The sequence below is a fragment of the Suillus clintonianus genome, assembly GCF_016758775.1.
Source record: "Suillus clintonianus strain FC179 chromosome Unknown DEU56scaffold_1, whole genome shotgun sequence".
Taxonomy (NCBI): domain Eukaryota; kingdom Fungi; phylum Basidiomycota; class Agaricomycetes; order Boletales; family Suillaceae; genus Suillus; species Suillus clintonianus.
Window position 1 is genome coordinate 1,038,682 of NW_024539225.1, and position 23,339 is coordinate 1,062,020.

General features: G+C 49.3%; 9 protein-coding genes and 3 non-coding genes across 12 annotated transcripts; 5 read left to right on the forward strand and 7 right to left on the reverse strand.

Annotated features, from left to right (window-relative positions):
* The first annotated feature begins 11 nt into the window (after positions 1-11).
* Positions 12-4,751, forward strand: DEU56DRAFT_16511 (regulator of Vps4 activity in the MVB pathway-domain-containing protein). Its single transcript, XM_041344850.1, has 12 exons — positions 12-242; positions 309-538; positions 601-674; positions 726-817; positions 866-981; positions 1,031-1,113; positions 1,163-1,205; positions 1,258-1,333; positions 1,380-2,078; positions 2,132-2,172; positions 2,223-2,393; positions 2,446-4,751. The coding sequence occupies exons 1-12, from the start codon at positions 213-215 to the stop codon at positions 4,637-4,639; spliced, it is 3,849 nt and encodes a 1,282-aa protein (XP_041215807.1). The 5' UTR covers positions 12-212; the 3' UTR covers positions 4,640-4,751.
* DEU56DRAFT_16506 (uncharacterized protein) lies at positions 4,699-5,570 on the reverse strand. The gene is made up of 4 exons (XM_041344849.1): positions 5,317-5,570; positions 5,179-5,263; positions 4,914-5,131; positions 4,699-4,857 (listed from the first exon to the last, which is right to left on the reverse strand). The coding sequence occupies exons 1-4, from the start codon at positions 5,506-5,508 to the stop codon at positions 4,759-4,761; spliced, it is 594 nt and encodes a 197-aa protein (XP_041215808.1). The 5' UTR covers positions 5,509-5,570; the 3' UTR covers positions 4,699-4,758.
* A 54-nt stretch (positions 5,571-5,624) lies between these two features.
* On the reverse strand, positions 5,625-5,707 carry DEU56DRAFT_t5. Its single transcript has one exon. It is a non-coding gene; the product is annotated as a tRNA-Asn (tRNA).
* On the forward strand, positions 5,665-6,846 carry DEU56DRAFT_16602 (uncharacterized protein). The gene is made up of 5 exons (XM_041344856.1): positions 5,665-5,949; positions 6,003-6,108; positions 6,168-6,457; positions 6,508-6,590; positions 6,644-6,846. Exons 1-5 carry the CDS (start codon positions 5,806-5,808, stop codon positions 6,729-6,731), a joined length of 711 nt encoding a protein of 236 aa, XP_041215809.1. The 5' UTR covers positions 5,665-5,805; the 3' UTR covers positions 6,732-6,846.
* Positions 6,847-7,022: 176 nt separating this feature from the next.
* Positions 7,023-8,592, reverse strand: DEU56DRAFT_906013 (DEAD-domain-containing protein; the record flags this gene model as incomplete). The annotated part of the gene is made up of 5 exons (XM_041356787.1): positions 7,023-7,428; positions 7,486-7,626; positions 7,690-7,830; positions 7,881-8,059; positions 8,107-8,592. The coding sequence occupies 5 exons, from the start codon at positions 8,590-8,592 to the stop codon at positions 7,023-7,025; spliced, it is 1,353 nt and encodes a 450-aa protein (XP_041215810.1).
* A 169-nt stretch (positions 8,593-8,761) lies between these two features.
* On the forward strand, positions 8,762-13,479 carry DEU56DRAFT_921820 (trafficking protein particle complex subunit 10; the record flags this gene model as incomplete). Its single annotated transcript, XM_041358512.1, has 20 exons — positions 8,762-9,031; positions 9,078-9,277; positions 9,326-9,524; positions 9,573-9,920; positions 9,974-10,135; positions 10,183-10,460; positions 10,508-10,794; positions 10,852-10,967; positions 11,019-11,138; positions 11,195-11,372; positions 11,424-11,558; positions 11,605-11,717; positions 11,768-11,898; positions 11,945-12,074; positions 12,131-12,191; positions 12,238-12,285; positions 12,336-12,553; positions 12,609-12,692; positions 12,752-12,991; positions 13,045-13,479. 20 exons carry the CDS (start codon positions 8,762-8,764, stop codon positions 13,270-13,272), a joined length of 3,546 nt encoding a protein of 1,181 aa, XP_041215811.1. The 3' UTR covers positions 13,273-13,479.
* On the reverse strand, positions 13,224-14,852 carry DEU56DRAFT_764273 (mannosyltransferase). The gene is made up of 6 exons (XM_041350882.1): positions 14,689-14,852; positions 14,538-14,637; positions 14,184-14,486; positions 13,718-14,130; positions 13,530-13,665; positions 13,224-13,479 (listed from the first exon to the last, which is right to left on the reverse strand). Exons 1-6 carry the CDS (start codon positions 14,813-14,815, stop codon positions 13,299-13,301), a joined length of 1,260 nt encoding a protein of 419 aa, XP_041215812.1. The 5' UTR covers positions 14,816-14,852; the 3' UTR covers positions 13,224-13,298.
* Positions 14,853-14,916: 64 nt separating this feature from the next.
* Positions 14,917-14,999, reverse strand: DEU56DRAFT_t4. Its single transcript has one exon. It is a non-coding gene; the product is annotated as a tRNA-Asn (tRNA).
* Positions 15,000-15,130: 131 nt separating this feature from the next.
* DEU56DRAFT_t3 lies at positions 15,131-15,222 on the reverse strand. Its single transcript has one exon. It is a non-coding gene; the product is annotated as a tRNA-Ser (tRNA).
* A 555-nt stretch (positions 15,223-15,777) lies between these two features.
* Positions 15,778-19,598, forward strand: DEU56DRAFT_16766 (Dbl-like domain-containing protein). Its single transcript, XM_041344867.1, has 5 exons — positions 15,778-16,921; positions 16,985-17,756; positions 17,806-18,615; positions 18,664-18,725; positions 18,774-19,598. Exons 1-5 carry the CDS (start codon positions 15,867-15,869, stop codon positions 19,366-19,368), a joined length of 3,294 nt encoding a protein of 1,097 aa, XP_041215813.1. The 5' UTR covers positions 15,778-15,866; the 3' UTR covers positions 19,369-19,598.
* Positions 19,599-19,861: 263 nt separating this feature from the next.
* Positions 19,862-22,189, reverse strand: DEU56DRAFT_906017 (asparagine synthase-domain-containing protein; the record flags this gene model as incomplete). Its single annotated transcript, XM_041356788.1, has 10 exons — positions 19,862-19,949; positions 20,004-20,043; positions 20,104-20,222; positions 20,281-20,357; positions 20,415-20,456; positions 20,513-20,663; positions 20,717-20,819; positions 20,870-21,773; positions 21,822-21,970; positions 22,024-22,189. 10 exons carry the CDS (start codon positions 22,187-22,189, stop codon positions 19,862-19,864), a joined length of 1,839 nt encoding a protein of 612 aa, XP_041215814.1.
* Positions 22,190-22,328: 139 nt separating this feature from the next.
* DEU56DRAFT_764279 (uncharacterized protein) lies at positions 22,329-23,193 on the forward strand. Its single transcript, XM_041350883.1, has one exon. It carries the CDS (start codon positions 22,542-22,544, stop codon positions 22,794-22,796), a length of 255 nt encoding a protein of 84 aa, XP_041215815.1. The 5' UTR covers positions 22,329-22,541; the 3' UTR covers positions 22,797-23,193.
* Positions 23,194-23,339: the final 146 nt, after the last annotated feature.

Consider the following 23,339-nt stretch of genomic DNA (forward strand, 5'->3'; position numbering starts at 1 on the left):
ACTATTTAAAGATCCAATTGCACTGGCAGTGCAAAGTGCGAATGACCACTGTCACCAACGTTAACGTTTACATAAAACTGAGAGTATCAGACGCACTGCCAGTGGTACTAGACTACCGTCCCACTCAAACTTTGATGACCACCGACCTGTAGCTTCACTCGACAATACTCTTTCGAGTGACTCCGTCGCAAAGACACTCCGGGACTACGAACATGACGAGCTGGGACCCAACTGCGACTAAAGTATAGTCATCTCTCCGTCCTTACCACACATCTGCAATAACGTGTCCTTGTAATTTACATCTGCAGGTCTTACTACGATCGACATCGCAGCGTCTTGGACAAATTCAAGAGAGAATAGACTCTCAAGGGCAAATCACCCGACGCGACATTGCAACATTATTGCAACAAAATAATACTGCTCTTGCACGCGCCAAGGCACAGAATCTGATACAAGATGATGCGATGGGCGACTTATTGGAAGTGGTGGAAATGCACGTTAGCATGGTCATTGAGCATCTTGGCGAGTTGGAAGAAGGGTGAGTTGCCAAGCCTTTTACGAAAGCTTGGGTTACATCTGATCATGGTGACCATTCATCAGGCGTTCACCGAGCCCCATCCTTACAGAGGCTGCAGCCTCCATCATAGCTGCAGCTTCCAGTGTTAATATTAAAGGTGAGGGTGAAAAGTTGGTCGCATGTGATCTTACTCACAGAATCAAAAAAGAACTCGACGTCGTTCGGGATATGTTATTTCAGCGCATGCATCATCATTTCTTTAGCTCATCTAATAGCCTTGAAAAATACGTTCCTTTACGTGCAAGTGTTTTCTTTATTTTCTGCACCCCCTTTACTGACACTTATTAGGTCATGCAATTATTACACCCTCCAACACCTTCTGCGTCCAAGATGAATGACTGCCTGACCAATGTATCAAATGTGTATCGTGTAAATTGGACTGCAGACCCTCCCAGGCAGGATATGTGCGTGTTCTTCTAGCTCTTTGTGAAACGAGCTCAATGTCCGAGTTAGCCTGGATGACATCTCCGAAATTTTGGATTCGCAAGGTTCGCCTATTGTTGATCTACCTCGTCTGCGGAGGCTATGTTCGCAAGGTAAGAAGTTACAAATCGTCATGGTATGATATCCAATGCGAATCGTCAGGATTACCCGATGAACCTCCATGGCTTAGGCCTAGGATATGGAAGTACGTGAAAGCCGGCGTGGCTCATCTCTGACTGACACAACTTGCAATGTAGGCTTTTACTGGGAACAGTTCCGGTTTTGAAGTCAACATGGCCAAAAGAAAATCGGAAACTACGAGACAGTTATTATGTACGTGCTGCTCATGTCTCAGGACGCGCGCTGATACATTGACTAGGATCTCGTTCGCCGTCTGTTGTCACCATTTTCAGACATGCCAGCACCAACGAAGCCGCTGAGCAGCATAGATACGACGCTAATGAAAATATCCGAATCCCTATTTCGTCTTCCCTTTGGACTCTTCGACACGCTTGAGAGTGGCCCGAACTGTTCAACTATGTCTCCATTAGATGAAAATGCTGATGAAACTGAAAGGATTGGGTGTGCTCATCTTCTTGATGCACGACTGCTGGTCCTTCGCGGACAAATTTCCGCATCGAAACCCACAGGTATTCCCGAAATTCGGCTAGAGCCCGACGCTGGCGCGCCCGAGCTCTCACCATTACCGAGCTCGACTTCCATTGCATCCCGCAGACCAGGGGCACCCACCACACTATTACATGCTGGGCCGTTCGGTGGTCCCAGCGCCCATCCACAACACATTTCAGCCCTCCTCCGTCTACTATATCTGCATTCATGTATAAATCCCGCGAACCAATCTCCAGACATTCCTTCCTTGCTTGTACCGTTGTATGCTGTTCTTGTCAGGGAGGTGGAACCAGAAGATTTAGCCCACGCTGAAGCAGACACATTCTGGTTATTTGAAGCTCTTGTTGGGGAGTTTTCCGAACTGGCAGACCAGGAGGGTGGCAAAGTTTGGATGAAGAAATTCAGCGATCGATTGGCACAAGCCGACGGAGACCTTGCTTCGAGTTTGGTATGTGTTCTTCCCAATGAATCATAGACTCGCCCCGACTCTCGATATAACAGCACGCCAAAGGCTTGGATCCTGTGCTTCCACATTACTCCTAGTAAGACGCGCTCTCTGATGTGATGTTTCATACCTGACACAAGCTCACAGTCGCTGGCTTGCACCTCTCTTGTCGCAAACCCTTCCTCTTACCTCACTCCTACCTGTATGGGATGTGCTCTTCTCGTACCCAATGAGAACTCGAGACGAGAACCATAAACTGGACGCCCTCGTTGATATCTGCACAAGTCTTCTGATCCGTGCGCGCGCGCCGCTCTTTCGGTCGGTCAATAATTCGTTTTGAACTGACAATTGTATATTGAATTTTTTTAAGACTCGCAAAGCCTGGAGGTAAGTCTCCGGGACTGTGGGCTGAAGAGCATGCTACCATCCGTCCTTCTTCTCCGCTTCGACCATGGGAGCTCAGCGATGCTTTTCTCGAGGGCATCACTCTATTGCAATCTTATCCGATTGATGCAGCTGGCGGTATCGATCGAGTCTTGCAAACTGCAAACGATTTGGCCCAGAGGCGCATCGAGGAGAATAGAGTTTTGAAGTCGGATAATGTTACACTCGGTGCTCGGATCAAAGCTACCATGTGGAAGGGGTTTACAAACCAAGTCGCTGATGCTGATGGTGTGGAAGAGGAGGAGGATGAGGAGGACGAAGAATCGAGCTCTGATGAAGAGGACTCCCACGAAGATGGCAATGAGACGGAAACACCGGCTGCTCCAACTCTGACCTCCCGTCTTGCGAATTCGGTGTGGAGAGGGATTACCAACCAAAGCTCTATGGACAATTCACCATCTCCACCGTCACCAACTTCCCCGCTACAATCACAGTCACCGACACCGCCGCCCCCTCAGAGTCCTCCAGAGCAAATCGCCTCGAATTTACCACTTACCCCACCGCCTTCAAGTATTTGGGGTTATGCTGGAAAACTCAAAGATTCGGACACTGTTGCGGCTTTCACGAAAGTTAGCACGAATTGGCGCGCAAGAGCGATGGATGCATGGGGCAGTCGACGCGGAAGCTTGACGCCGAACGAAGGTGTATCGTCACCAACGATCGCGAAATCTGAGTTACCACCCCCTGTCCCAGACAAGTGGTCACCACAGAACGATGGTGCTAGCAATTCTAGATATGGGGATAGAGGGGGCTCGCTTCCTAGTAGCAGTCGAGGGACTTCTTTTGAAGAACCCCCTCGCCCCGCATTCTTTCGATCGCCACGAGACAGCTTTTTGCCATTACCGCGCAGAGGAACTTATACCACCCCTCCGAGCCCAGAAGTCCAGCCTCAGCAGGAAGATAACTTCATGCATAAGGCGCAGGCCTCTCTGGCGTCTTTGGCTGCTCTAAACTCACTTACAACAGCCTCGCGTACAGTAGCCTCGCGTCCAGCAACCCCGCCACACCCTCCCAGGGGTGCACCACGTCCTCTTCTACTCAATTCAAGCTCCTTGATCACCGCGAAACCTCCGTTGTCCGCACACTCAGACGGCGGGATGCCAGTTAAACGACATGGTGATTGGGTAGACGTCACGCGCAGCAAAGGACACGGACTGCGCACGGATTCGGTGTCTTCGGTTTCATCGATGTCGCCTTCCGATGCCCTCGGCAGACCATACTCGAAGCCAAGCATAGGCTCCAGATCTGACATCGAATCCGATGGCAGAAGTCGAAAAGTGGCGTTGAACCGCAAGTCGATATCACCAATGGCACCCGCGTCCCGTGCACTGCGAGGTCCTTGTGCAACTTCTCCTTTAGGCGTGGCTGATGCAACGACGCGCGATCCATTAATTAGAACCTATGCCAGGTCTGCTGCTGAAGACAGTTCATCTGACAGGGGCTGGCGTAGCTATCCCCCCGCTGATTCACCCACAACGGTGTCATCTCCCCCTATTCCTCCAACACCTATCACCGCGGTTCATGTCGAGACAGGGAAGGTGCGGGTGAATGGTGAAAGCCGGGAGAGCTCCTTTAGCGAAGATAGCATTCCCCTGAGGCCACCCACACCAAGCAAGGCTTTACTACGAAAAAAGACACCACCACCTCTACGAGAAGATACGGACAATTCTGACACGCTGGCCAGGACACCCTCCAGGAATCCTCATGTGCGCTCAAAGCGTCACCTTCCAAAACTACCCAGCCTGCGAACTCGGGACAGCAACCTTCGGCCTGTTTCTGCGGCTGAGCACAAGAACGTCAGCCCCAATACGCTTGCCCCTCCTGAGTGGCTCGAGGATCAAGAGATGGCCATGACACCTCGTGCTCCTGAATTCGGTTCCAACGACCCTGCGTCAGCGTCCACGATTTTTGCGTCGCATTCTCCACGTCCTAGGCGGAAGACGTCTGGGGATACGTTGGGGCGTTCGCGAAAAACATCAGGGGAATCGGTTGTCCGGCTTAGTAGATATTCCTTCGCTGAAGCGCGGGAAACTAGAGATAGCGCTGCAGAAGAAGGGGACGACGAAGGCTACGATGACATTCTGAGTGCATATGAGAGTGAGGAAGGCAGTAAGGAGTAGATATCCTCATGGCTGTTCCTGCTAGCGGTGTACCAGCTAATGCGATAGACTATGAGAAATAGACCCAGAACGCTGCGTGATGGAAAGAATTGTTTTTGATCGACAAAATAGAGGGTATATTAAATGCGGGTATGCATATAGTCCGTGTGGTTGTAGAACATGAGTTCTTGCACTCCTTGATAGACTTCCAGGAGGACAGGAAAGTGTGGCAAAATATTCTGAATCAAGGCAAAATCAGATTGGGAAAGGGAACGATAGCATGCAATGAGCTGACCTCAAATGCGACATCTATAGTAATCTTGTCCGTGCTGGACCCGTGCACAGCAGCCAGATAATAGCGGACGTTCCATCTTCTTAAACCTTCATTTATGATGAAGTCTTCTAATCGAGATGCGTGAATAAACCGCCTAGACACGAAGAACGGCTTTAGCGAAGGGTATCCCCGATGCGTCTCGAGCTGTATACCATAGGCTGGGAAAACTAGCACAGATTCTGTTTCATAAATGAGGAAATGCACAGACACAACTTTTGGAATATACCATGAAGAACTTGTGCACAACGACAGTACGCGGTGAACCCAACTACCAAGATTGTGAATGCACACAACATGGTGCTGCCGCGAAACTACAAAGTTTAGACTGTCAGCGGAGCTGAGCGACTTCAAGTAGGATACTGACCCTTGACCATATGAATGAAAAGACCACGGGCAGACAAAGGTCAATCCACCCCCATGATGTTGCACCGCGAACAACATTCCCGCTCCCATCCCGAGCAAGTCGCCAGTTCTCAACACGATACTCCCGGAAACTGGACCATTGTATAACAGAAAACTCGGGATGACAGTCGGGTAAAGGTCTAGTCCGTTGCATTCATCGAGTTCGTTGAAGAGTGTCAGCAAATTCGAAAAATATGTGCGCGGAATCTTGTGAAGTGCCGCATATGACAAACCCGAACAAACAAAAGCTTAGAAGAATACAAAAAAGAACTGCCCCAGTGAGGCTCGAACTCACGACCTTCCGATGCCAATGAATAACAGTCGGACGCTGTAACCAACTCAGCCATGGGGCATGTCTTGTCGACGACCCCTCGTCATATATGGCAAATGCCGTACCTAGTCTCCAAAGGCCTCCATCAAGTCTCGCTCGCCTGAAGCTCTGAAGACTGACATGCCAAAGAAATCGAAAGCATCGAACGTTACTGTCCAACCACCACTCAAATCTGCAGTGCCAGCTCTTACATTTCCAGATATCTCGCAGAAAGAAGGTCTCGAATGTCGCGTGCTGCAGGAAGACCAGATCATCCTTATTGATGTTCGTTTCATTCCTGCAAGGCAAGCCTTCGCACATTCTGAATTGACAGACAGGAGTTTCTCTCTGTTGAAGAATGTAAATCCTTTGTGAAGTTTATCAACAATGTTCCTTTGGAGTTAACACCTCCCAAGAAGAAGGGGGAGGCTGAGAGGGTCAATTGCAAGTGCTCACATCATTGTGTATGTGTGTGGCAGTCCAGTGCTCACCCGTAACTCTAGTTCGTTTTTCTGTGACCTCTGTTCCATTTGCTCAGAAGTTACATTCCCTCCTATTGCCTCATCTCCCATCTTTTCCTCCTCCTATGTCAGCTAGGCGGCGCCCTCCCCTTGGCGAAAAGCGCCAGCCTCGCTCGTGCAACTCAAATATTCGCATGTACAAATACACGCCATCCCAGTACTTTGGTCCTCACTATGACGATTCCGTCCGTGACCCAGATACGGGAGCAAAATCTGAATGGACGGTGCTTGTTTACCTAACTGGAATCGAGGATGGAGTTGAAGGCGGCGAGGTACTAATCGGCGACTGTAATTGCAAATTTCAATACTAATTGTGCGCAAGACACTATTCTACAAGGACGAGCGGGGGAAACCACGCGAAACCATTGTAGCACCTCTAACGCGTGGAACTGTTCTCCTCCATCGGTTGGTGATCCCCGAATTTATTTCCTGACCGCAGACTAACCCTGTCTGACTAGCCACGGAAACGAATGCCTACTTCACGAGGGTTCGCTGGTCCGCAATGGCACCAAGTACATTCTCCGCTCAGATCTCATGTTCATGTGACGACCACTACCATTGCCTATGATATTTCTTCTACTTGCGAACTCTTCAGCCCACTTCGTCGTCTTTAGATCAAACTTTAGATTTTACATACCATCGACCTTGCCACCACCTTGGTGTCTTAGGAAATGTATGTGAGTCTATATGCCCAAATATAAATCTTTCCTCTATGATGCTTGGATATATTGAAATTCCATTACCTTGTCCCAGGGAACCGCTGTGCTGACAAACAGAGGCCACAAAGTTCGCCTTTTAAACGAGATGGTTTTCTGCAAGTACCAAAGACAGGAAAAACTATCGCCCCCTTTTTGAATGTCTCTTTCTTGGGACACCGGCCTCCACGACGTCATCATCACGATCTCTTTCGTCCCTTCCAACGCCATCCTCGCGTTTGCGTTTCTTTCCACCTCCACCTGCTTTAGCTTCTTCTTTGAGCTCATTGATGGCCAACCGGGCAGCCTCGTCCACACGTTCTTTCAGCAGCATTACTTCTTCCTTGTCTGTGGGCCAAAGTTCCATTTTCTTGTCTATGACCTTTTCTATTCGCTGGACGAGCTCCACATCGTATTGCGTCACCATTGTGATCGATTTCCCAGATCGACCTGCTCGCGCAGTGCGTCCTACGCGGTGAATATAGTCCTTGGAATGAGTTGGAATATCAAAGTTGATGACAATGTCAACGGAAGGTAGATCGAGACCACTATAAGCAGGGCGACATCAATTAGTACATCGATATATCCATAAATAAGGAACAAACCGGCTAGCCACGTCTGTGGCCACGAGCAACTTGCGGCTTCCGCTCTTAAACTTACCCAGAGCGCCCAAGCGTTGGCTTTGGCTCAGCTGACCGTGCAATGGAACAGCAGGAAAACCAAGCGATCGCAACATGATTGACAATCTAGGATAAAGTAATGGGATAAATAAGACGAGAATGACAGAATAACTGCAATGTACCACCCACCGTTGGGCATCATGCACCGTCCGGGTGAAGATCATGATGGAATTCGATGCAAGATGATTGGCAAGATATATGAGATGCACGTCTTTGTGAACCAAGGGGACGAGTAGATAATATTGCAGCAAGGTGGACACGGTTTGGTATCTACACAGATAATCTCAGTACAGCTGAGGATAGCGACAATTTGCCCATACTTTGAAGAGACTTCGACCCGCATAGGGTTTATCAAACTGGCTCGCTGTAGCTTCGCAACTTTGGTGGTCATCGTAGCGGAGAACAGATATGTTGTACGCTCCTTGGGTATGACTTTGAGAATCTGGTCTATTTCAGGGCCAAAATCCATGTCGAGAAGACGGTCTGCTTCGTCCATAACCTATACGACTGTAAGGGCTAGGGGCACAAGGGCCGGAGAAAACGCACTAAGAATTTTAAGCTTCTTAGGCTGAACCCCTTCGTGTTCTGAAGATGATCGTTCAAACGACCGGGGGTTGCCACTATGATATGAGGCCGCTTAGCAAGTCCAACAGCCTGTTGCATCCTATCCATTCCTCCGACAAGGACCAAGGACCGTACCCCCATGGCGGAGCCCAGACTCTCGAACTGCTGTGCTATCTGGTATGCAAGTTCGCGGGTCGGTGCAAGAATGCACGCAAACAATCCTTTTGGCTCATCCCAAAGTTTTTGTAAGATGGGAAGAGCAAATGCTGCAGTTTTTCCTGATCCTGTTTCTGCCACGCCGATAATATCTCGACCCTCTAATGCGTGAGGGAGTGCTCGTTGCTGAATCTCGGTAGGTTTCGTGAAGTTGATCTTATCTAGGGCTTCCAGCAAAGGATCTATGAGGCCCAGTTCCTTGAAGGTTTCTGGTGATGTGGTTGACGTGCTGGCTTCTTCTGGGGAGGGCATGTTGTCCAGCCGTGGTCAAAAGTGTAGTGGTCCAAAGCAAAGGTTTTGCTAAAATGTTTTTCTCACGTCCGAGTCGACCTTGTATGAGCTTAGTCCCGGCGACCTTGTCCCGACAGTATACTACTTTCTTCGCTGCGTCCACTGGATACCATCTATCCGGCACATTCGAATGTCTAATCAGAATGTCTTAGTGACATACTCTGCACCAGTGTCGTTTCTGGCCTCAGAGAGCTGGAAGCAAGTGCTGGCAGCCTTACAATCTCAGCTACCGCTGCGGAGCATTCACTGGAAATCAGCCTTCCGACCGAATCTTAAAACCATTCAGGAACTTGAACTTACTCTTGTTCCTTTGGATTCTCTACGCGACGAACACACGTCACAAGTACCAGTCACTCTGCTAGAAAAGCCCCTGCTCAACCTTTACGTTGTAACGTGCGAGGTAAACATGGTGAACAGGTGGTAGCGGTAACCTGACGAGGTATTAGGATAACGACTTGTACAGAACAAATGTGAAGAAACAAATCAAAGACTGGCATTCTGCGATATCGCAGCGGAAGCATCAAGAATGGATCATTGTGCATGTCGTTCGTTCCGATATCAAGACAACGGACCGCAAATTTTTCAACATGAAGAGCTCCGTCCTTGATAAAATAAAGGCAGATTTCAATATTGACAAGCGAGACCGGTGCGACTGCCCACCTATTGCATCTCTGCTCAAGCTTACATTCATCAGATGCGTACAATTGTCTTGGACAGCGGGAGACCACAGTCCTGTCATATGGGCTGATCTCATGAACAAGATCAAGGACGGGTTACTAGCTGCTCTAGATTCATCTGTTTCTCAACGCGAGGAAGAGGTCAGACGCTCTGAGAGTCAGAGGCAAATGCCTGGTTGGAATTTCTGCACGTTTTTCCTATTGAAGGCATGTCTCGTACATGATATTTTTGAACATATTTTAGCTGAGATTTCCGACTTGTAGGAAAGCCTTGCGAGCTCCTTCGAAGGAGTGAAACTTTTCGAAGATGCCCTGCACCAGTACAATGAACTGGAAGTATCCTTCATCCAAGTTCTAAGGGAGAAGAACATGTCCTGGTTTGGTAGTCTCATCCAGCCTGTGGACAAGGACGACTCGGTGCCTCTACTCTCAGTTACGAAGAAACACTATCGTGACCTCATCCTTGCCAACTCTATCTCGGTATTTGATTTCCGGATATACTTGCTTGCTCGCCAGTGCGCTCTGCTAAATAAGATGCGTCGCCCGTTCGAGATTTGCCAGAAGGTCACTACCTTTTTGGGCACGTTTAGTAGACGATTGCGAGAGGTAGAGGTCAGGGGTCGCATCACACTGTTTTGTATTGTAGAAACTCATGCCCTCTATAGGCCAGATTACCAGAATACTTTATTGAGTCATGGATATTCTCTTCTGCTCTCAGCGTTGTCAATCAATGTGATACGTGGGCTCCTCCGACCGAACTAGATGGCATTCAGCTCGCGCGATTCAGTGCGAGTAAAGGTGAACTTCTTGAACTAGCCAAAACTCAGGTCAGAGATTATCGTTAAGACTCTTGCCATATCCTGATTTTTCTCAGCTTGACATTATTGGCGTCAAAGTAGGTCATTTGCCCAAAAAACCGCCCTTTGCCACCACATATATAGAAGAAACACCTGCCACGCGTCCACAACAAACCAGTAGACGTTCATCGACGCAGCGGATAAGCAATCACGAGATCATGCTAGCTATTGGGGACGAGGAGGCTTTTTATGATTTGTATTGTGCAACTTCAAATCGTGCCATCGACATGTACGTGAAGGCTGGCCGTCGCAAATTCGCGCTAAAGCTGCATGGCTTCCTTGCCGCTCTGGACATGTAAGCATAGTGTTCGACATATGATCCACCTTCTTATTGCAGGACAGTCATCGAGGACGCCTAGCGAATGCTCTGGCGATTTTTACATCATTACCTGCTCACTATGCACCTCATATGTGGACATCTCTGGAGTCCTTCGTACTCTCCCGTGCAATCGATATACATGCGGAGCTGGAGAAACCTCAAGACCGAGAGTGGATACATATCCTGCTTGCATATCTCAGGACATACACAAATGACATTAGCAAAGAGCTAGCATCAGAAGAGGAGGGGGAGAAGTCTGTTACGCAGCTTATTACAGCACTTCACGCTGCTGCGAAGAGTTTGGACTCAGGTGTGCTGGTTAAACGCACTGGCAATTTGATCATCACCAATAATTGGCAAATTGCAGATTTGATTCACACAGACCATACTATCATGGCAGTTCAAGTATCCGGCGATGCTACCTGTAGTGACGATGAAGACTTAGCCTTGGTTGATGCCACCATTTCAAACCACCTACCATGCGTGCGTGTTCGCGTGTTTAGACATCCTTTCCAGAGCTGATTTGGTTTCAAGGATATTTTCGTTGATGAAATCAGCATAACGTTGCGCGGTCGAGATTCTGAACGTCTGAAGTTCACCGCAAAGGTGGATAAACTTCCCCCTGGCCAATCGACTGTAACCCTATCTTGCCCAGTACGTCTGACTATCTCAACGGTCTGCCGTGAACTGAACTGCGCGTCATTTACAAGTCATCTTCGTGGGGTCTATATACTCTTGAGAGCAGTGAAGTAGTGATGGCGCGTGTCCGCTTTCAATGGCAACATACGGGTACTGCGATCACTACTTTGAAGAAGAATCATACTTCATTGGTTCGCGTATCGCGCAGTTTGCGCGCTTTAGATGTGCAAATACGTCAACCCCAGCAAAGTAAGCGGTGTAGTCTTCTTGTCTGTACTAATTCTAACTTGTGGATTCAAGCCGAGCTTGGAGCGACATCACGCCTCTTACTTATCATTTCCACTGGCCAAAACGATATCTCGAGGGCAACTATTAAGCCAACTCCACCTTCCGGGGTGCAATTTAACTATTCCGCAGCACGCTTAGAGGCCGAAGGTCAGTGTTTTCGATCCCTTTTGATATGCTTTTGAACCTGGACAAGGTACGGGGACTCTTGAGGGCTCTGACAACGCTATCGTCCTTCTGGATGCTCCTGTCGACACAGACGTTGTAATTTCGCTTCCACATTCTGATGCTTCGAGATATCACACAATGGTAGGCATCTTTTCCAGAAAGAAGGACTCTTATTCACTGCTGCACTAAAGAAAATCGGATTAAGTGTGACATATAACACGCAATCCTCGCCGGGTGTAATCCGCACCCTGCAAACCTCGAGAGTTGTCACGGTCTCACTACCCATAGCAGTTAACGTAGAAGACTTTTTCCGCGGCAAAAGGTTTGACTATTATATCACCTTTCACTACATTCTAAAGCCATTTTAGATTGTTTTCGAAGTTTACTATCTCGACCACTTCCCACCAGCATGTTCGAATATCATCGACGGAGCTGCAAGGTCCACGAAGTCTTGATGGGGTGAAGATCTCAGGCTGTCGTCCAAACCGTCCTGTTGTAGTAAGATTTTATTTTATTTTTTTGCTGTTTGCTGAGGATACTATATTTCCATGCAGAACGTCACGCCAGAGCATGCCGTGAACTTCCTGTTCTCTATAGAGTCTTCGAATGGACCTGGTGCGTTGCTATTCAGTTTTATTGTCGAGTGCTAAGAGAAACACAGTTCTGGAGCCACTAAATCTCGTCATCAAATACCGAGTCCTACGTGACGGTAAGGATTCTCTCTATCCATCATCGCCCTGACTGCAGCAAGATATCTAGAGGTGGAGGCGTTGATTCGACAAACGGTGGAAGCCGTTTTGTTGAGTATGTCAGTCGAGAAGCTCCAGTACTCCTCACTACGACGCAGTCTCATTGACAATCTGGTCGCGCATCTGGAAAGCGACGCTGAATGGGTAGAAACGTACAGGGCTACTGGTGAAATCATCTTGCCTCGTTCGTTTGAAGATGGCAGTGATTTCCAGGAACCTATTCGGGAGGTTCGTTAGCCGACTTCCGGGTCTGTTACTTTTGCTCATCGCGCGTTATCTTTAGGCATTGGCGCAATGTCGCCCAGAGACTGCATCATCCTGCCCTTGGAGAGAGATCAAGATACCAGTTGACGTGCCGAGGATGAATGTTGGTGTTTGCCAGTGACCCCTAATGCACACCCAGATTGATTGGCCTGTCTGTAACAGATTGTGACCGCAGCACAAATCACTGTTCAACCCTCTTCGCTCCCCAGTGGTATAAAGTCAGATCAACTACCACCAATTTATGCGGGCCAACCAATCCAAGCGACCCTCATCTTCAAGACCTCTTTTCATTGGGCTGAGAAGGAGGGAAAACAGCGCTGCTACACGATGCGATACGATGTTGAAGAGCGTGTCAAGGATTGGCTTTTGTGTGGACGAAAGCGTGGAGATTTCGTCGCAACGGTAAGCCCCACTTGTGTTAGCTCACTCTCACAGTCGATCTAAACGATTTCTAGGACGGTGGTTCATTCGCCGTTCCCTTGACATTGATAGCTCTTCACCACGGTGAAATTTCCTTACCCAAGGTTAACGTCCGACCACTACCAATATCAATGCAAGCCTCAATGGGATCTACGGTGCCAAGCGCTGATGCTTGTCAGGTCCACGGTGCTGAGAAGGTTTTGATTCTGCCCAGAGGTGGCAGAAGTACGTATATTGTAGGTATGGGAAGCGACAACGAATGAATGTACCACTATTACTGTAGGGATAATTATTTTTGGGAAGATTGACTGGAGTGGCCACTGGAACGTCTCGAAAACATCTTCCCTTCCGGGTATCCAAACCAAATCCCAAGTAGCATCAAGGAATTTGCTGCGAGGAGAAGGCCAGATGAAAGTGGTGTGGATGGATAAACATTCCAGGCATATTCGACGACGCCTATGAGTGCCATTCTTTGTAGAAATTAGAAAGAAAGTATACATCCATGCACGAAGAGACTCACTGCATGATAAAAGGAAACGTCGTTCTTTGAGTAAGGAGAGGCAATTGCTGCGAATACCACGAGTAGAATTGGTAGTGCAGTGATCGTGCAAAAATGATGCCGATGAGATTGGATGTCATAAGCACAGTAGCAACATCTAGTGCACAAGTCAGCAGACAAAGATTGGAGGAACCCCTAGAATGACTCACAGTCAGGATCTACAGGCGCTAAACCAGCAGGCCGACCGGGTCGCCGGATGCCTCTCTGCAGAATCCTAGCTACCCCACCATCGCCACGACACCATCGGAATAATCCAAAGGCAATCAACACCGTAACGTGACCCAAAAGTAAGCCTTTCGCCCATGCGGGACTCAAAAATACACGTTCATTAACAAAACGCCAATTTACGGTCCACTTATAAAGGAAAACGCGTGACAAATCAAATGCATTCTGCAGGTAGGACTTTGCATTCGCAATGAGGAAAGAGCGCGCAAGAAGAGTCTGAGTGCACGCCAAGACGAGCATGTGACGGATGGTCGCAAAGAGGCCGTGTCGTTTGAAGAGAATGACTAGTAGACCGGGCAGATACAATATGGCCGACATTTTTACGGATAGAGCGAGGCTATATATAAAGTTGAGGACGTTCAACGTTGGTGAAGAAAATATAGTGCTCACCTGAATAACAAGATGCCCACGTCATCCCAAGCGCTCTGGAATGCGAGAATCGCTGCTTGCACAAAGATTAATGACCAGCAGTCATTAAATAGGCGGAGAACGAAGACAGAGTGCAGCCTTTTGCTGAGCGGTAGCAGCAGAACTGTCCAATTTGGAACCTTTGCTTTCTTATATATCATGCATACGAGGGCGATGGATAGTATGTATAGGCCGCCGTAAATTTGTTGGGCCTGTGCAACATTGCGGCCAGCGTCTGTGATGAAATGAAGAAGGCGATGAATGTGAACATGTCCAGCCGGATAGCTAGTAGTTTCGTCATCTCATTGTAAGGGCTGTATACTGTTGTTCACTTACACTAAAGGACCGGTCGGTCCTGTGATATTAACATAGTTGCGCTCTCCTTTGAGGTAAAGGTCAATGTGGACCATGTACGTTTCCCAATCGATTTCCGTATCTGCCTGATACGTTGGTCATGGCATTATGCGAGGTAGTGAAACGGGCTAACAGGGAACGAACCGAATTATGAGTTGAGTGAGGATGGCATCTCCGAGAACAACGAGAGATGCAGTAATCCAGAAATATTGCTGGTCGAATAAAAGCAATCGGACGTACTTGAAGACAGAACTCTGCATGAACGGAAGATGAAACAGGAGGGAGTGTTTAGTAAAGTACGCTAAGCGCGAGGGATGGGTGTCACGTGTGTGTATTTGTGCAAAATAAGTGCAAAAGTGAACTGCCCCAGTGAGGCTCGAACTCACGACCTTCCGATGCCATTGAATAACAGTCGGACGCTGTAACCAACTCAGCCATGGGGCACACGAAATTGACAAGGACCTAGAGTATCATAATGACTTGGGACTGGCAGTGATACAAAAGTGAAATCCGAGCAAGCACTCAAGGCAGCAGCGAGCTCGAACGAAGTATTCTCACGAATTGAAGCAAAAAAGCGTCACCTGAGCGATTCGAACACTCGCGGGCAAAGCCCAACCGCTTAGCTGTTTATAGCAGGCGATCCCGTTAACCACTCCGGCAAAGTGACTTGTTTGAAGACGAAGATCAGGATAACTATATTGTCATAACTTGATTTACGCCGCGACCTTTTCCGAGTTGATTCCAATAGTGAGTTTCGCCATAGGTTGCTCCCGGCCGTATCTAGGAACTTGAATGTATGATGAATCCAGTATTCTTGCTGTCATCCACGGTGAGGTAGGACGTGGCGCACACGAGTCGCTCAGGAGTATGAGAAGCGAACGTGTTTCCGAGGGCGAATGATTCTGCGAATAGACTCGTGACTGCCTTGGTGGTTCTTCACATTGGCGCCAACACTAGTCATCCGAAAAAGACAGGAGTGAGCTCCGAGAGAGTCGAAGTTGATCTATCGTTGATGAACACGAGGCTGAGGATGAATGTGGTAGGTTGCACCCGTGTTTGAGTTTCGCGTGATCTCGTTTGGCGTGTATGTAAAGGGTTGGGTTGTTTGTGCCATGAAAGGCTATTAGTACCATGAGTCTGACATGAGGGCTACAGTCGTGATCCTACCGACAACAGCTATCGTACAGCATTCACTTCTGCTGTAAACCAGACTGCTTGTAATCACTTCTTTTCACTTTCACTGCCTCAGTGACAACCAGTTCTGCTCTCCTCGCCTATCATCTTTGAAACATCCAGTCTGGCCCCACGGCCATGAAAGCCTTTCTTAACAGGTTCAATAGAGGCCTGTCATCAAAGGACAGGGACAGGGACAGGGACAAGGACAAGGAAAAAGAGAGAGAAAAAGATCGTGACAATGCCTCAGTACTCACCAAGGACCGCAGTGACAACTCCTCTACCAACTCTCACTCACCACCCAGTCGAGAAAAGCGTGAGCTAGTACAGCTTCCACCGCTCCCAGGGTGGCCTCCTCCCCGTATACAATCAGAGAACAGGCTCTCTATTGAGCCTGTTAGTAGACCAGCAACCGACGCCAGTAGTAGACATGTCACTTCTCCCAGCTTAATTCAACGTTCCAATAGTGCAGGTACAGTCAATACCAGTGCAGGAACCCCTACTTCAATTTCATCGCATAAACCACTTCCCGACATCTGTGCTCGCCCTTTACCTCCCATCGAGGAACCCCTTGACGACGACAGTGGCGTCGGCCTTACCGTTTCCCCGCCTCCACACGACCCGGACCCTGCCACTACTCGCCGCAGGGCAAATGGTAGTACCACCACTACCGGATCATCAAACGACGTACAGAAAAAAGTGGCCTTCCTTTCCCCCCCTCCGACTCCCTCGCCTCTCAATACCCAACTCCCGGACACATCGGTACTAAGCCCCTCTCAAATCGTCCAAGCGCCCTCAGGCGCTCCCCTCAAAACCACCGTGTCGCGTTTTCAGGCAACACATGGCAAGGACACGCGTGGCTCCATCTCCACAGCCGCCTCAACATCACGCACAGACCTCGCTACAAAGTCCATTACCACTACCACCATCTCCCCTCCAACGACGTCCACTACAGTAGCCTCTGCTCCATCAACCAATACTGCAAAAGCTACCAGTACACGCACAGCAGTCTCCCCTTACCCAGGCTCAATGCGTTCCGCCACGCCCTATTCTCAAATGTCCAATGCCAGCAGCCGCATTCTCGCTGTCACCTCATGGAGCGAGGCTGCAGAAGAAGACCTCGTCAGCAACCTTGGTCCCCGAGAACGTACTCGCCAAGAAGTCCTCTGGGAGATCGTAGCTTCTGAAGAGCGGTGCGCTGCGCCTCCCCACACACTGATCCACTGATATTGATGCGATCGTTGCATTTGTTACAGATACGTAAATGACCTCACAAAAATGAAAGAATCCTTCATCGAGCCCCTTCTCCACCCTTATGCCACGCCCCCTCCTGTCAGCCCTATACCGACTCCATTCAACGAGTACGATGACTACAGGGTCGATACACCACAAGAATCGATCGACGTCTTGCCCATCGCTGCGCGCTTCATGAGTCCTCTTGGCTTCCGTGCTGATGGAGCCTCCAAGCCCGCAGATGGAGCTTCTAAGCCCGCAGATGGTCGCAGCCTTGCTACCACGACTCCTCAAATTGATGACGAAAGTGATGAGGATGCCGAGGACACATTAGGCGAGGGGCTGCAGACCAATCGCTCCAATTCGAACAATACTCGCTCTCCTTATCATGGGGGAGGCAGTGGTGGCAGAGGGGCAACCAAAATACGCGATATCGTCCCCTTCCCTTCACGTTCTCACGCATCCCTTCCTGCACCTCAGCGTAAGCTTGCTACCTCGTCCTCGCAATCACTGGGAGACAAGGATAGGGAGCGGGAGCGCAAAGACAGTGCCAAGACCACTCCTCCACAAGGCACTCGGGTACTGCGCAAGTTCAAGCGCTCGATAACGCAGGCCAATAGTCCCCTCCAGAGTGCCGTTCCTGCTCACCTCCTTCCCGAGGATCTACGCATATGCCTCGAAGTCATCGAAGGTGGTGTGCTTGATGGGCACGTCAAGCTCAGCGAAGGCCTGTTGAAGCGGTACGAGGAGCAGTACCCTCTTGTCCGGTCCCTAGCGGATGTATTTGTCTCAAGTGTGAGTATTGCAGTTCTTCCTCGACGCAATATGCTTATGCTACTGTTAGTCTCATATCTTCCAAGGCTACGCAACATACGTCTTGCATCTCGAGCGTGCTCTGGAGCAGGTAGATAACGCTTTGAGCACCGCAAGTGCTGCCAAGAAGCCCAAGAACCAAGATGCTGCTGAATGGCTCAAGGTTTGCAAGTCCCTGCAGCGGTTAGAAGAGCTTGCGGCCGATAAAGGCGAAACCGGGCTTGCTATCACCCTCTCGAAGCCCTTCCAACGCCTCCTCAAGTACCCTCTACTCTTCCAAAATCTGCTCTTCCACACAGATCCGAGTACGTTCGAGTACGAAAGTACTCTGCAGATGGTTGCAGAAGTCGAGACGATCGTGCGCAGCATCGAGGATGAGAAGATCCAGAAAGAGGACCGTGACAAAACGCGTGATGTGTTTGCGCGCATTGAGGGGCTTGACAAGGTGAAGCAGCTTGCGATCCCGAAGCCATCAAGGTTGCTGCTGGAGGAGCGGCAGATTTTTGGGTCTGCTCATGGCTCAGGTTCGTCAAAAGGCCCAGGATCGAGCCCGCCGCCAGTTGTCAATGCCAAGGGCGTAAAGGGCAAGACGTCATTCCGCCGGCTGAGTGATGTGCTGGGCACGGGCTCAGGCATAGGAGGCAAGAAAGACCTCTGGCTTGTGGTATTCAATGATGTTGTCCTACGGTGCCAGCGCACGGGGACGACATCACTACCTTTGGTTTCGGGGTCGAACTCGAGGGCGACTTCATTGCCAGAGATGCAGGGGAAGTCAAAGTATGCTTCGACGGGGCGGAGAAATTCGCATACGAAGCCGAGGAACATGTACAAGTTTCTCAAGGTAAAGCACCTCGATCACACTGTTCGACTTGTTCTCACTCTGGCATAGATCGAGACTTGGGCGATAGGAGACGTCGTCCAGCCCAAGGAAGGGGTTGTCTCCATGGAAGAGTATGTGTTTTGTGTTCCTGTCACTAATATCTGCTGAGCGCTTTGCAGTGTTGTGCGCTCCAAAGCCGAAGCACGGTCTCAGCCCAAGATCGTCCCTCTCCCTGACGATGAGGAAGATGGTGAGGGAGAGTCGGACGACTCGGACAAGAAGAGCAAAATGAGCTTTTCATACTGGGGTGCAGACAAGATCACCCTCCAGAAACCAGTCCTCAAGCCCAAGCAACACGGCGTCGTTGGTTCAACACGTCGTGTATCTCCAGGCGGCACGTCCTCCTATAGCCGGGAGTCCTCTGCAAACGCTAAGTTCGGGACTCGTCTAGCTTCAGGCGACCATGCCTCTCATTCCACACGCCCCATGAGCCGGCGAACGCAAACAACACCCAGCACGCGTACACGTGTGAACGCTTCAGAAGACAGTCATTCCACCAAGGCAACCGTCACACGACCCGCCTGGGACATGAGCACACGCGGCAATCCTCACGCCCCTGGCATGAAGCGGTCACGCCAGATCTCGCAAACGAGTGGAGCTGTCCGCGCGACCTCTACCACCACCAAGCCGCAAGTCTCGCCTGCTGCATCAGAAGACTCAGGGGTGGGCTTGTACCGCCAAATAGTGGCCCAGGATCCATCATTGGTCACATAGTCCGAATTCTTGTCATCATCAATCAAGCCTGGTTTTCCGCTAGCTTTCCTCGTCCATCTTCACTACAATCATTCACGGCGCCCATCATCGCATTTTGCACTCTCTTATTTTATCACTTCCTTACCTCCTCTCGCAGCCAGCCGACACACACATTCGTTCATCATTCACCTCGCTCTTGCGCCTCTGCTCTCTTCATCCTGCTATGTCAGAGTCGGTACCCAATTATTTGACGATACCTTATCACTCTCGTTGTTCTTTCTCTCATGCTCTTTCAATTTTTTATCACATTCTCTATTTGGAACACAAACATCGAACAATTGACAAGTCATCCAATCATCCCTGATTTCATCTAAAGTACTTGAGATATGCTCCCCTATGCTTTCAGGGTCTAGAGCCACTACGATGCAGTCACCACCCTATATACATAGTTTTAATCGCGCACCCTTTCGTGCTTCCCCGCTATCGACGATTGTATGACACCATTTTGATCGATTTAGTCTGTTTCGTATGCCGCGTTATGAATGCTGACGCTACGCCCGCTTGGGTCCGAGGAGCATCCCCAATCGCCTCGTGGTATCCAGCTGGTTCGATAGAAATCAGAATCATTCCCATAAAGAGGGGTAACCTAATCTTACCGCACTGCAGTCTTCGCTGCGGCCTCAGAGGGGAAAAGGCCTGAGGAACATGAGGACATGAACTTTTGAGGCAATTTATTTCCAAAAAAAAACCGCTCACCGTCAAATAGTTCACGAATATAATAGGCTTCTTTCGTATCTGGGGTATCGACTGGCCAGCGCTCTGCGCGCTTGGAGAAATCTTTATCAGAAACAAACGCGGCAGCGTTATCCTTGATGCTGTGATCGAAGTATCAGCCCGGTGTCTCGGTACCGATGGAAGAACGTGTATACTAACCCGTCTATCCAAGAATAACCAACGCCGTCTGAGAATTGCTCCTTTTGACGCCATAAAATAGACTTTGGGAGATAAGCCTAAAGTTTGTGACACGGTGAGCAGGGAAAGTTTGAAAATCATTGAGATCGACCGACCGTCCCGTCCGGCGCACAGTCAAATGCTTTCCGAAGAATATACTGTGCGAAAAATGATGAGGCATTTATGTCCAGAGATACTGAGCGGGCCAGCTAACCTTTTCCATTACCGGACAACCATCTTCATCAACCACTTGGTTTTTATCCTTGTTAAACATCTTTTCCTTCGCGTCGATGTTCATGGCGACTTCCAAAAAGGCCTTGTCGAGGAAGGGTACACGAGCTTCCAAGCCCCAAGCCATTGTCGACCTACGCACAGACCCGTCAGTGATCCGAGGAAAAGTGTGACCCTCAAAACTAACTTGTTGGCGCGCAGGCAGTCAGCAGTGTGAAGATTCTTGACGCGCCGAACACATTCCTGATGGAAAGAGTTACTGTCTGGAGCAGCATGGAAGTATAGATAGCCTGAACAGTGCGTTAATAAAGCTCGCATCGACCACTTGAACAAACACTACCTCCAAGTATTTCATCGCTACCCTCTCCACTGAGCACCATTTTAACACCCATCGCCTTGATTTTCCGGCTGAGGAGGTACATTGGTGTGCTTGCACGAACGGTTGTCACGTCATAGGTCTCAAGGTGATAAATGACGTCCGGGATGGCGTCCAGGCCCTCCTGGACTGTGAAAACATATTCGTGGTGCACGGTGCCCAGGAAGTGTGCTGCCTTCCTGGCAGCAAGCAGATCAGGCGAGTTCTCCAGTCCGATTGAGAATGAATGTAATTGTGGCCAAGAAGCCAGCATAGCTACGGCGATCTTCAGTGTGAAAAACAAGGAGCGAAATTCGATACGCCTACCCTGCTGTGTTAGATCATCTAACCTTGGTGTCGGAGGGCCACTGGTAGATTCAGCAAGCTTGCGCTTCCGAGCCTCGTACTGAGCTCGGGAAACTTTTTCTGTCTCCCTTGCAGCTATAGAAGCGATCAAACTACTGTCCAGTCCACCGCTAAGCAGAACACCATAAGGCACCTCAGACATAAGCCGCTTGCGCACTGCAGCTTCCAAGGTTTCCCGGAGAAGGGTATAATCTGCAGGTGTGGTTGGGAGTACAGGGTTTGTTTCTGCGTCTCCGTCCCACCAGGTTGGTTTGAAATAGCGCGTCGTGGACTGGTCACGGCTGTCGTAGACATGACCAGGGGGGAAGGAAATAACCGTGTCGCATTCGTCGACGAGAGCTTTCAACTCCGACGAAAAATATGTTGCACCAGGATGCTTCGAGCTCCATCCTTGGTACAATGTTGTGATCCCAATGGGGTCGCGAGAGGCAATTACTCTAGTAGGAGTCACGGACTCGTCCAGAAGTACGAATGAAAACATGCCATCGAGCATGTTGCAAAGATCCTTGTCATGTTTTTTGTACTGCAGGTCATCAGTAATTGCTACAAGCGTACGCATAGAGAACCGTACCAGAGGAATAATGACCTCGCAATCAGAGTGTGTCTTGAACTTGGCAGTTGAACTGAGGGTCGCCCGAAGTGCTAGATGGTTGTAGATTTCACCATTGACGGCGAGTATGATCTGACCATCCTCGCTGACGAGAGGTTGGGCACCGGTGTCTTAAGCCACAACGAGTCAAGAACAAGAATAGAATAGATGATCAGCCACGCACCAACACCAACAATGGCAAGGCGTTCGTGAAGAAGTATAGCTTCCTTTCCGACAAAACACCCGGACCAGTCAGGTCCACGATGGCGAAGACGTTTTGAGAGAGCCAAAAATCGAGAGCGCTCGACTCCTGGGTTTTCTATACCATGAACTGCAAGTATACCACACATTTTGGACAAGGCAACGAGAAAACACAGGCCTCGATCATCTCTGTCTTATAAGTTACATACATTTTGGCACTTTCTAATGACTCGACCAGATAAGATAATCACAATTCGGAAATTTGATGCTTAGGTAATAATACATTCTCATCATCAACACTCAGGCTGCTGGACAGCCTGGACAGGCCTGCGACTCATTCACTAAAATCTTGTGCGCCTCCTGCTGCCATCGCCTCAACAACTGAGATATAATCCGCACCGAGACGGGCATCAAGTTTAAGCAAAAATCTTACTTTCACAAGGCCACGGATATCCTCTGTTTAGGCAGAAGAGTGTCAGCACGAGGGAATCAGGATCGGAGATGTTAGCACGCCGACTTCACTTGGCAGCTTTAACCTGTTATTCAACATCGGTCTCGACCCTGATAGCCCTCTTCATCGACCGTACGGAGTACCAAATCATTTTCGACAAGTACATCTATGTCGCGAAGACACTTTCATGTTCCCAGGTAATCGACACCCTGGGACGTCCTCATTCCAACCGAGTTTCAGTCAAACACCATTGTCGGGCGTTCCGTCAGTCAACATTTCAAAATTTTGACGCATTCATCAATTAACAAAGCGGCAACCCTTTCATTGGAGACAATCAGCCAACATCCAAGGAAGGAGCATACCTCATCCTTTCTGATGGGGCCTGGCCTGCGGACTCGGAACCACTGCAGAACATTAGTTCGATTTTGCTAAGCATCTTCAATCGGGCATCGAGAATGATATATACCTAATCACTGGGTGCCAGAAGAGGGGACTTGCAGCATACGATGCAAAGAATTTAATGGAAACGAACGATCGAGGTCCTACCACGGGGTATGACGGTGGTCGGCAAAATCAAACAGTATTCATTGAATTTCATTCTGGGTCCCATCACCATGGGATGGAAACTTGCCAAAAGAAGCGGCCCGCTCCGAACCTTTTGCAGTCTTAATATCAATGTGTCTCCCTTGACCGATACTAGGCTCAGCAACCTTCTGAGTCTTCTGCGCAAAGAGAAAGAGTCTGTCAGGTGGTAATGGAGTATACCACATAGTTCAACCGACGCCGTAGAAAACAGAAGAGCATCATGATGGTAAGACTTCAAAATATGATCATGTTTGCACTAGAGT